This window comes from Zootoca vivipara, chromosome 2 (assembly GCF_963506605.1).
Source record: "Zootoca vivipara chromosome 2, rZooViv1.1, whole genome shotgun sequence".
Classification (NCBI taxonomy): domain Eukaryota; kingdom Metazoa; phylum Chordata; class Lepidosauria; order Squamata; family Lacertidae; genus Zootoca; species Zootoca vivipara.
Genome location: NC_083277.1, coordinates 6,141,684 through 6,153,017, shown reverse-complemented (window position 1 = coordinate 6,153,017; position 11,334 = coordinate 6,141,684). Strand labels below are relative to the sequence as shown.

Genomic DNA, 11,334 nt, shown 5'->3' with positions numbered 1-11,334 from the left:
GACTTTGCCAGCCCTGATCTGGAATTAAGCTGTCCTGCCACCCAGTCTGGGAGCAGAGGGGAATTCCGGGAAAGGAGCCTGCAGAAGATGCCGGACCAAAAATCCCTTGGATTGGATGTATGTTGCTGGAGGTTCAGACATTTCTGCTACCAGGAGTCTGAGGGACCAAGAAAGGTCTGCAGCCGACTCCACCACCTTTGCCATCAGTGGCTGAAGCCAGAGAGGCACAACAAGACCCAGATCTTAGACCTGGTGATCCTGGAGCAGTTCCTGGCTGTCCTGCCCCCGGAAATGGAGAACTGGGTCAGAGGTGGTGGGCCGGAGACCAGTGCTGAGGCAGTGGCCCTGGCAGAAGGTTTTCTCCAGGGCCAGGCAGAGGATGACAGGCAAGAAGAGGAAGAGGTAAGAGGGTTTCATCCTGGAGGTTCCTAAGGGTTGAGTGGGGAACTTAGCTAGGACCAGTAGGCCTCCCCATTCAGCCTGCTGTGGCTCTGACGGAGCGTCTCCACCCCCACCGTTCAGGCTGAGGTCCAGCTCCGAGGGCCTTCTGACGGTTCCCTCCCTGCGAGAAGTGAAGTTACAGGGAACCAGGCAGAGGGCCTTCTCGGTGGTGGTGCCTGCCCTGTGGAACGCCCTCCCATCAGATGTCAAAGAAATAAACAACTATCTGGTTTTTAGAAGACATCTGAAGGCAGTCCTGTTTAGGGAAGTTTTTAATGTTTGATGTTCTGTTGTGCTTTTAATTCTGTTGGGAACCGCCCAGAGTGGCTGGGGAAACCGAGCCAGATGGGCGAGGTATAAATAATAATAAGTTGTTGTTGGCCAAACGGCACCCACCTGCTCAACACCTGATGTAGGTAAGGAGGCAGGTGGACCAAAGGGACCAGGACACACCCTCACAATCAGCTGGTGGAAGTGTGGTGGACGGCACAGACAGAGATGGGTTATGTGACATCGGGTGATTGACAAGTGGGTGGCTCCGCCCATCTGTCAAACGCAGTGTTGGATCCAGACCCCCCACTCTTGTCCTCTAGCTGCATCGTTTCCAGATGCAAGTCCGTTCTCTTTTGAGGGAAGTCACCCGGACAATATTTTCCCAGCCTCCTTGGGGGAGAATGCAAGGGCATCTGGGGAGAGGTTTTCTTACAGTCTAGGGCAGGTGTTGCGTTCCAGCTCCCATCAGCCCCTGCCGTCATGACAAAAAAGGAGGCAGAGTGGGAGTTGGCATCCAGAACCTCTGGAGGGCAAACAAGCTCTGGAAAGCTGGATGATGATGATGATGATTTAATTAAATTTGTACACCATCCTTCATCTGAAGAGCACAGGGTGGTTCACAACATAAAAATACAGGAAAGCATAAAATACATAATAAAACAAAAGCAAAGGGAGAGGCATGTGTAAGAGACTCATTTAGAATTATATTTCGGGAATGAATGATTCCTGTTCTTATGTAGCTGCATTATTTTTATACGTTCTGGATGTCCCATCATCACAAAGTATTTGTGCCCTGTGTTATAAAACAAGCACTGCTAGGAATTGTTTCTCTTTGTTTCCCAATGTATCAATTAAAAAAAAAAAGGGTGTGGTGCAAGCAAATTTTTATTTGGCCTGGAGAAAAAAGTTTGAGAACCACTAATGGAAAACGAATGTCAAATATTGGGGGTGATCACGGCCATCTCTTGGTGAAATATGTTTATGCTCCTTAAAAAAGAAAAGAAAAGATACCCATCACTTTCCCAAGACACTCTCTCAGTATCCTTAAATGCTTCTGGGAATTGCAGCTGGAGAGAATGTTGGCGGATTTAGCAGGACTATTGGGTTGGCCACTGTGAGAGGCTGGGTTAGATGGGCCTTGGGCCTGATCCAGCGTCCAGACTCTTCTTACCTTCTTACCTGCTGACATTTCAGGTGTCGGGGCGGCACCTGGAGGCGGCAGTGACTTTCCCCAGGAAAGAGGAAACTTTGTTCCAAAATTCCCAGCGGCACCTCGATGGGGAGTTTTATCCAGAGAAGAAAGAGGAAACAAGCGTGATGGGTAAGGTCAGGTTTTTCCTGAACTCTTTGGGTTTGTATTGTTTTGCTGAGTTTTTATCTTTTTTCATCAACTGGCTGCTACACATAGGAAGTTGGAAAGTTGCCTTGTATGTCTTGCATGCAAAGCAGACTCTCTACCCCTGAGCTTCCTTAAAAGGTTCTAGTCCTCATTGTTCTATGCGACAAACTGCTCGAATAAGAGCCTAGGAAGCTTACCAAGTGGTCCGTTTTTCTCAGTACAGTGGTGCCTTGCTTAACGAATGCCCTGCTTAACGAAATTTTCGCTTAACGAAAGGTTTTTTTCTAGTGGAGGTTGCCTCGCTAGACGAATTCATTTTCGTCTAGCGAATCGCGGTTTCCCATGGGAATGCATTGAAATTCAATTAATGCGTTCCTATGGGCAAAAAAAATTAAAAAAAATTCAATGCATTCCTATGGGATTCGCTAGACGAATTTTTTCGTTATAAGAAAAGACCCGTGGAACGAATTAAATTCGTCTAGCGAGGCACCACTGTACTGAGAAAAGTGGCAGTATCTGTCCAAGGTTTCAGGCATGGATCTGCCCCAAGTCTACCTAGAGATTATTTACAAGGTGAATTACAAGGTCTAATCAGTCTGCAAGAGATCCCCTTCTGCACAGTGAAATAAAAGTGATAGCAACTTCCTGTTTTGAGCTACCGGTAGCCACTCCCAGTCTCTACTGAATCTCAGATTTGCTAATTGATTCCAGCTTGACGGCTTTGAGAACTTTTTTTTTTTAAAGGTCAGCACCAACACTTTGAATTGTGCTCAGAAACAGACTGGGAGCGTGTTAAGCACCTTGAGAACAGGATGCTGGACTAGATGGGCCTTTGCCCTGATCCCAAGGCATAAGATTCTTGTGTCCTTCTGGTTGGGGAAAGAGCCATTGGTTAGATTAGATTAGAACCGGTTTTCAGACATTCTCTGTAGCAGGGCATTTTTGTTCCTTGACCTGAAGGTTCCATCACTCACTTAAATACACTTTTCCTTCCCTTAATTATCACAGGTGACGATAGGCAGGAGAGCGAGGATGAGGTGGAACCTCGGGAAGTATCGGCAAAAAGAGGCGAGCGTCTGGAGATGCCCGAGAAAGCTGGAGCTCAAAATTGCTCAGAGACAGAGGAGGGAAATTGGTGGGGTGATCATAATGGGGATTCGTCTATGATCCCAGTTCAAAATGAGAAAGACAGTGGGAAGAGAGAGTATAATTGCCCTATATGTGAGAGCACCTTCAGTAGTGAATTAAACCTGGAGGGACACCAGCGAACTCACACCGGGGAGAAGCCATATAGGTGTCTGGAGTGTGGAAAGAGCTTCAATTGGAGCACGAATCTGATTAGACATCAGATAATACACAGAGGGGAGAAACCTTACAAATGCACAGAGTGTCGTAAGAGCTTCAACTGGAGCACACACCTTATAAGACATCAGAGAATCCACACCGGGGAGAAGCCGTACATATGCCTGGAGTGTGGGAAGAGCTTCAGTTCGAGCACGAGCCTGGCGTACCACCAGAAAACCCACACAGGGGAGAAGCCGTACAAATGCTCAGACTGCAGCATGAGTTTCTGCGTCAAATCCAGCCTTATGAGACATCAGAGAATCCACACGGGGGAGAAGCCGTACAGTTGCTTCGACTGCGGAATGAACTTCACGGCCAAGTCGGACCTCACTCTGCACCAGAGGGTCCACACGGGGGAGAAGCCGTACAAATGCTCCGAGTGCGGGAAGAAGTTTGGCCGGAGGATAAACCTCACTTCCCATCAGAGAACTCACACGGGGGAGAGGCCGTACAAATGCTCCGAGTGCGGGAAAAGCTTTCGTAACACGTCGCACCTCCTTCGGCACAGGCGGATCCACACGGGAGAGAAGCCTTATAAATGTCTGGCCTGCGGGAGGCAGTTTAGTCGGTGCGAGCAACTCACTTCCCATCAAAGAATTCACATTGGGGAGAATCCCTAAAAGCACATGGAAAGTGTTTCAGTCAAAATGCTGCCCTCACTTCACATCAGAGAAGTTTGCTCCCATAAAACAGTAAAAATGGACTCCAGGAGGAGGAGCTATGTGAGGCTTACGTCTTGAGTATTATTATTATTTATTGAATTTATATACCGCCCTATACCCAGAGGTTTTAGGGTGGTTCACATAAAAGATCACAATATATAAAATCAAAGTAAAAACAATAACCCAATAGCACACGCATGCACACACAAAAAGAGCCGCATTTTAAAAGGGTACAGGATGTCGATCAGGTCAGCCAAAGGCCTGGTTAAAAAGGAACGTTTTTGCCTGGCACCTAAAGGTGTATAATAAAGGTGCCAGGTGAACTTCCCTGGGGAGAGCATTCCACAGACAGGGAGCCACTGCAGAGAAGGCCCTGTTCTTGTGTTGCCACCCTCCTGATCTCTTGAGGAGGAGGCACACCAAGGAGGGCCTCAGATGATGATCTCAGGGTCTGGTTAGGTTCAAAGGAAAAGAGGTAGTCCTTGAGGTATTGCGGTCCTGAGCCATTTAAGGCTTTATAGGTCAAAACCAGCCTTTGAATTGGGCCCGGAAACTAATTGGTAGCCAGTGTAGTCGGAACAGGATCGATGTAATATGCTCAAAGCGTCTTGCTTCAGTAAGCCGCTGAAATCTGCACTAGCTGAAGTTTCCAAACAGTCTGCAGAGGCAGCCCTATGTATAACACATTGCAGTAATCTAACCCTGAGGTTACCAGAACATAGACAACAGTAGCTAGGCTATCTCTGTCCAGATAGGGGCGTAGCTGGGCCACCAGCTCAAGCTGATGGAAAGCACCCTGGGCCACTGAAGCCACCTGAGCCTTGAGCGACAGCAAAGGATCCAGGAGTACCCCCCAAACTACGAACCTGCTCCTTCAGAGGACGTGTAACCCCATCAAGAGCAGGCGACCTTCTAGCCATCTGCTCTAGGGAACCAACCATCAACAGTGCCTCAGTTTTAACTGGATTGAATAGGTGTGGTTAGGATTGTGAAGTAACCTGATGGGCTGTTAAGAGTCTTAGCAAAATGGCCCGGATGTCCCTTGACGGCACCAGCCTTTGGAATGTGACCCCGCTTCGGATTTTTTTGGGGAGGAAGGACAAGACACGAGGTGGGCGTTTTTCCAAAATCACCAGGGGCTGAAAGCGCTTAGCTGGAGTTGGTCAAAACAGCATAGGATTTGGGGTAGCCTTGTTTCCAGATTGGTCTTCTTGTATTTCTGTAAATAAACAATGTCTAGAGTGACACCCCTGCGTTTCTCTTGCTTAACAGAAGCTAAACCCCACAGGCTTCTCTCTGCAATTCCTACTGTTTCAGGGAGTGGGGAATATTCACCTATACAGCAGCCATTTAATGGCTGCTATAGCTCATAAAGATTAGAGACCGGACTTCTGCAGTGGATACCAGCCATGGCAGCCTACAGGTGCCTCTGAATACCAGCCGACGGGAATCGCAAGTGGGGAGGGTGTGGCTGTTGTGCTCAGCTCCTGGTTGTTGGCTTCCCCTTGGGCCATTTGGCTGGACACAGTGAGAACAGGATACAGTGGTATCTCTGGTTACAAACTGAATCCGTTCCGGAGGTCTGTTCGTAATCAGAAACCGTTCTTATCCTGAGGCGCGATTTCGCTAATGGTGTTTCCCACCACACGCGCCTCCAGCACACGATTTTTGCTCACATCCCGGGGCAAAGTTCGCAACCAGGAGCAGCAACGTCCAGGTTAGTGGAGCTCATAACCCACAGCGTGCGCAACCAGAAGCGTGCGTAACCAGAGGTACCACTGTACTGGACTAAATATGGCAGCCAGGCTCCAATTTGCCCCCCCCCCCACGAACCGTGATTCTTCTTTAAGATAATAGTTATTGAGTTTCATTCATGATGAACTGCTTTTTTTAATTTTACGGCGTTTCCACTTCTTTTCTCACATTGCACTGTGATTTATTGATTTTTTTAAATGTAGATAAATGTAACTTCTCAGTGCATAAATAAAAATCTCCAAAAGTCCGATTGTCACCTTAAGTTATAAGAGGATAGGTCGTGGTTCAGCAACAGAGTACTTGCATTGCATGCAGAGGGTTCTGGGTTCAATCCTGGTATCTCTAGGTAGGACTTCGATAGGTGCTCTGCCTTAAAACCCTGAAGACCCACCACCAACCAGTGTAGCCAAAAGCCCAGCGTCTGTGAGGATGGCAGAGCTTCGGGACTCTTCCCCCCCCCCCCCCCCCGCCCTCGTAGCTTGACCTCAGTGTCCAGGCTGAACGATAGGGGTGGAGACGCTCCTTCAGGTATACTGGGCCAAGGCCGTTTAGGGCTTTAAAATTCAGCACCAACACTTTGAATTGTGCTTGGAAACGTCCTGGGAGCCAATGTAGGTCTTTCAGGACTGGTGTTATGTGGTCTCACTGCAAGGTTGTTAGGAGGATAAAACTGGGGGAGGAAGTGGGGCGCAGACTCTAGCTTCTTGCAGGAAAGGCAGGAGATAAATGGAATAATAATAATTTTTTAAAAACAAAAACAAAACATATCTCTCTGAAACACTGGGACTCTAGTTCCCAAGAATTTAGCCTTGTCAATTAGTGAGCCAAGAAACTAGTGCAGTGCAAATTCCTTGCTGCAATTCAACACACATTCTCCCTCTGCAACCTGTAGAATTGGGTTTCCGAAATTGGTCTGCAAACCTCATCCAGGTTTATCATGGCATGCCTGGTTGTTGTTTTTAATAAATGCAATTAAAACTTCACAGTGCATTACAATTGCTACAGCCTACAACCGACAGATTAATAATAATAATAATAATAATAATAATAATAATAATAATAATAATAATATGGTCCCCTAAGACCCTCAGGCATTTTCAAGTGGATCATGGGAGGAAACAAAGTTTGGGAACCATAGAGATGGAAGGGACCCCGCTGGTCATCTAGTCTAATCCCAGCAGTGCGGGAATTGCAGTTAAAGAATCTGCCTGACCTCTGTTTTAAAACCTCCATTGAAGGAGTTTCCACCACCTCCCACCTGCTGTAGAGTGTATATATAATTAGGTATCACAGCAAACTTTTGCAACTCCATGCTGAACAGAACGGGACTTACTCCTAGGTAAAAATGTGTATGGGATTGCAGCCTATTGGGCTCTGCCACCTCTCGCCGTCTGATATTTGGACACTCTTAATTTTCTTTTTTCGTTTAATTTGTTTTTGGGACTGTGTGGAACCGAGTTCAGCTACTGATTGATTGATTGTGTGACTGCGGAAATGGATAAAAGCCCCTCCTCCAAACAATGTCTATCATCAGTGTAGGTAAGGAAAAATAATAAATTTAATTTTTGTCATCTACAATAATGGCTTATTTATTTTATAGCTCAGTACATTGTTTATTGGGATACGGGTGGCTCTGTGGGTTAAACCACAGAGCCTAGGGCTTGCCGATCAGAAGGTCTGCAGTTCGAATCCCCGCGATGGGGTGAGCTCCCATTGCTCGGTCCCAGCTCCTGCCAACCTAGCAGTTTGAAAGCACCTCAAAGTGCAAATAGATAAATAGGTACCGCTCTGGTGGGAAGGTAAACGGCGTTTCTGTGTGCTGCTCTGCTTCGCCAGAAGCAGCTTCGTCATGCTGGCCACACGAGATGCACGTCGCAACCCCAGAGTTGGTCACGACTGGACCTAATGGTCAGGGGTCCCTTTACCTTTACCTTTACACTGTTTATTGCTTACATTTTATGGATCAATTGTCTCGCTAGATAGTAAAATTCACGCTAAATTGCTGTTTTAGGGGTTGTTTAAAAATGTTTGGAACGGATTAATCCGTTTTGCATTACTTTCTATGGGAAAGCACGCCTTGGTTTTGGAACGCTGTGGTTTTGGAAGGGACTTGCGGCATGGATTAAGTTTGAGAACCAAGGTGTACCAGTGTAATTATAAATGCCACTTGCAACACAAGATATATATGCTTAACCCCTTTAAAGCACCTGCAAAGGTATCCCCACCCCACATAAGTGAAAAACATCAGAATCTGCCTGTATTCCACCCTCCCTCCAATTGTCACTTTGTTTTCTAAGCCTGCACTCATAGACTTAATCATCTAGGTTCTGCCAGCAAGTTCAGGGTTGACTTACAGGACTATCCTAACCATAAAAGGGTCATTTAGTCCCAACTTCCTGCAATACAGGAATTTCAAATAAAGCATCCGTGACAGATGGCCATCTAAGCTCAGTTTAAAAACCTCCAAGGAGAGTTTACCACCTCCCGAGGGAGAGTATTCCACTAGATCGTAAAGACAAGCCGACAAGCAAACCTCGTAGCAGTTTGCAAAAAGGATTAAACAAAGAAATTATCGGGGGGGAAGGCTGTTGAAAACAAGAATTTAAAACCTTCAAAAGTAATGAAAACCAACAATAATAATAACAACCCGTGATAATTAGGGAATAATAAAAGGAGATTTTATTAACAGCCGAACTTAAAACATTTTAAAAAACCCCACATACTTCCCACACAAAGTAAGACTTGAATTGAAAGGACACGAAATTTATTTATTGGATCGCAGGTTTCTAAAAACTCATCGATTCCTAAAAAGGTGTCCCGATGAGCAGCTGTCAAAAAAAGGGCGGGGAGAGAAGTAGTCTAGAAGCAGCCTGGAAGTGGTTTCTCCGGGCAAGAGATGTACCTCTCTGAGGTTGTTTTTTTTTTAAAGTCTATGAGTCAGTTATGAAAGAACCATTTCTGGGAAATCAGCCGAGTATAAAGAAAGGAGAGTTTCGACTTCGGGTTTGGGGCGCTAGAGGGCGCTGCGAGACAAAAAACGCCAGAAAAACCCGCAAAAAAAAAGGAGCAGCTGCGTGTACACGTAGTTCGTATTTAGTAGAGGAGGAGAAGCAACTCGAGAGAGGCGAATAAACTTGTATATAAATATGGAGGAAATATATATGGAGTTTTTTCTCTCTCTCCCTTGCTCGTATTATGGGAGGTTTTCAATGCTTGATGTTTTAATTATGTATTTAGATATATATTTAGATATATCGAAAGCGCCTCGAGGTCTGCCCAGCGACCGCTGTCGCCATCTGCGCACAGATTTCCGATTGGCGGAATATTATCCCCTCGCCCAATCCCGGCTCCCGCTGCTGATGGTTCCGCAGGCGGGGCAGAGAGCGGGTCTCAGAGCGCCGGAGGGAGAAGGACGCGGCTAGAGTAAGAGGAGGAAAAAGGAGCTTCGTTTGGGGGGAGATCATGGGGGTCCTCCTCCGCTGGCCCCCCCTGATCCTGTGGGCGGCTGCCCACCTGCTGCTCCTGGACTGCGCAGGTAAGGACTGCGCTCTGGGGCGGGGGGAGAAAATAATTGGCACTCAGCCCTCTATATAAATTGAATTTCGTGGGCACTGGGAGTTTCTGGTCCGAATTGGATCCGGATCCCTTTCCAAACATCTGTTTCCCACTGTGGCTTGTTTTGTATGCTGTCCGGGGCAGGGGCCGCTTCACTGCTTGGCTCGTAGCTCAAGCAAAGAACAAAACAAAACTTGAAGGTGTTGGCAGGATTAATGGTGGGGAGAGTGATTCGCATGTCCCGTCCCCCGACAGCTTCGTGTTGACTCGTGTGTGTGTGTGTGTGTGAGAGAGAGAGAGAGAGAGAGAGTCTTTCCTCTTCTATTTTCTACCTTCTCTCTTCTAATCTAACCCTCAGCCGCTCTTAAAAACCCAGCTATGATCTCATGGGGGGGTCCTCCTGCGCTGGCCTCCCCATATCCTGTGGGCGGCTGCCTACCTGCTGCTCCTGGACTGCGCTGGTCAGTATCTCAGGGGGCCAAACTGGGGGGCAGAGCACCTTTGCCAGGGGCGGGGTGGAAGTTCCCTGTCCGGACTCCGGATTGGATCCGGATCCCTTCGCAAATATCCTTGCCTCCCACCCTAGGGATTTTGTGCGCTCTGTATGCCGCATGGGGCAGAGACCGCGGCCTTACTCGGCTCGCACAAAAAAAGGCAGCCCTGCGTGGAAATTAATTCGCTTGTTCCGCCCCCTCGCACGTTTTGCTGCTTCCAGGTGTCATGGAATTCTACTCAATATTGACCCAGAGCAGAACTCCAACGTATAGTTAGCAGAGTAAAAACTTAAAACAGGTTGCAGGATTCCCCAGAAATAGACCAGAGGCAATTGATATTTTATCCGGCAGAGCTTTTACTTCTACAGACGGCAAATGAGCATAATGGTCACAAATCCAATACATTCAGGATTGGCCCTGCCATAAGAAATGCATTTGCAGCAGACTTAACTTAAACTTACAATAACTTTAGAAGTCTAAACCGTAACACTAAGCTTGGTACAGAACGTCACACCAGAAAGAAAAGAGATACAGGAAGTGAAAACCCAGGCTCCTTCCTGCCCTACTTTTATCGTCAGCATGACTTTGATAGAAAGAGATAACAGAACCAATTATTATTATTATTATTAATATTAATATTAATATGCCACTCAGCCAGAGTTGCCCCAGCCACTGGGGGCAGCTTCCAGCAAATGATAAAGCCATAGTAAAACTAGGGTTGCCATATTTCAAAAAGTGAACATCTGTTGAGGTGTTTTGTTTTGTTTTGGCCATAGCTGTTGAGCTTTCTTTGAACTATTTTAAATGTAATTCACCAAAATCTACACTTCTGGCATGAGCTGTCATACATCCGGGACATTTCAGCATTTTCCACCTGGATGCTGAATACCGGCTTTGTTGTTGTTGTTTAGTCATTTAGTCGTGTCCGACTCTTCGTGACCCCATGGACCATAGCACGCCAGGCACTCCTGTCTTGCACTGCCTCCCGCAGTTTGGTCAAACTCATGTTCGTAGCTTGTCTGGGAAATTCTGGACATATGGCAACGCCAGTCACTCTGGGCGGCTCCCAACAGAATATTAAAAACATGATAAAACATCAAACATTAAAACCTTCCCTAACCAGAGTTGCCTTCAGAAGTCTTCTAAAAGTCAGATAGTTGTTTATTTCCTTGACATCTGATGGGAGGGCGTTCTACAGGGTGGGCACCACTACCGAGAAGGCCCTCTGCCTGGTTCCCTGTAGCCTCACTTCTCGCAGTGAGGGAACCACCAGAAGGCCCTCAGAGCTGGACCTCAGTGTCCGGGCAGAACGATGGGGGTGGAGATGCTCTTTCAGGTATATTGGGCTGAGGCCGTTTAGGGTTTTGAAGGTCACAGCAACACTTTGAATTGTGCTCGGAAATGTATTGGGAGCCAGTGAAGATCCTTTAAGACTGATGTTCTATGGTATTGGCTACTTTCACCCTAGAGA

The 11,334-nt window shown here is 46.9% G+C and overlaps 2 protein-coding genes across 2 annotated transcripts in view; both read left to right on the top strand.

The window, feature by feature from the left end:
- The first annotated feature begins 817 nt into the window (after positions 1–817).
- LOC118081278 (zinc finger protein 239-like) lies at positions 818–7,347 on the top strand. The gene is made up of 2 exons (XM_035107706.2): positions 818–2,035; positions 3,062–7,347. Exons 1-2 carry the CDS (start codon positions 1,846–1,848, stop codon positions 4,015–4,017), a joined length of 1,146 nt encoding a protein of 381 aa, XP_034963597.2. The 5' UTR covers positions 818–1,845; the 3' UTR covers positions 4,018–7,347.
- A 1,785-nt stretch (positions 7,348–9,132) lies between these two features.
- LOC118080190 (BOLA class I histocompatibility antigen, alpha chain BL3-7-like) overlaps positions 9,133–11,334 on the top strand; it is a 63,676-nt gene continuing 61,474 nt past the window's right edge. The window contains exon 1 of the mRNA XM_060269885.1: positions 9,133–9,349. Coding sequence (XP_060125868.1) covers positions 9,277–9,349 — 73 coding nt within the window. The 5' untranslated portion in view covers positions 9,133–9,276. The remainder of the gene's footprint in view (positions 9,350–11,334) is intronic.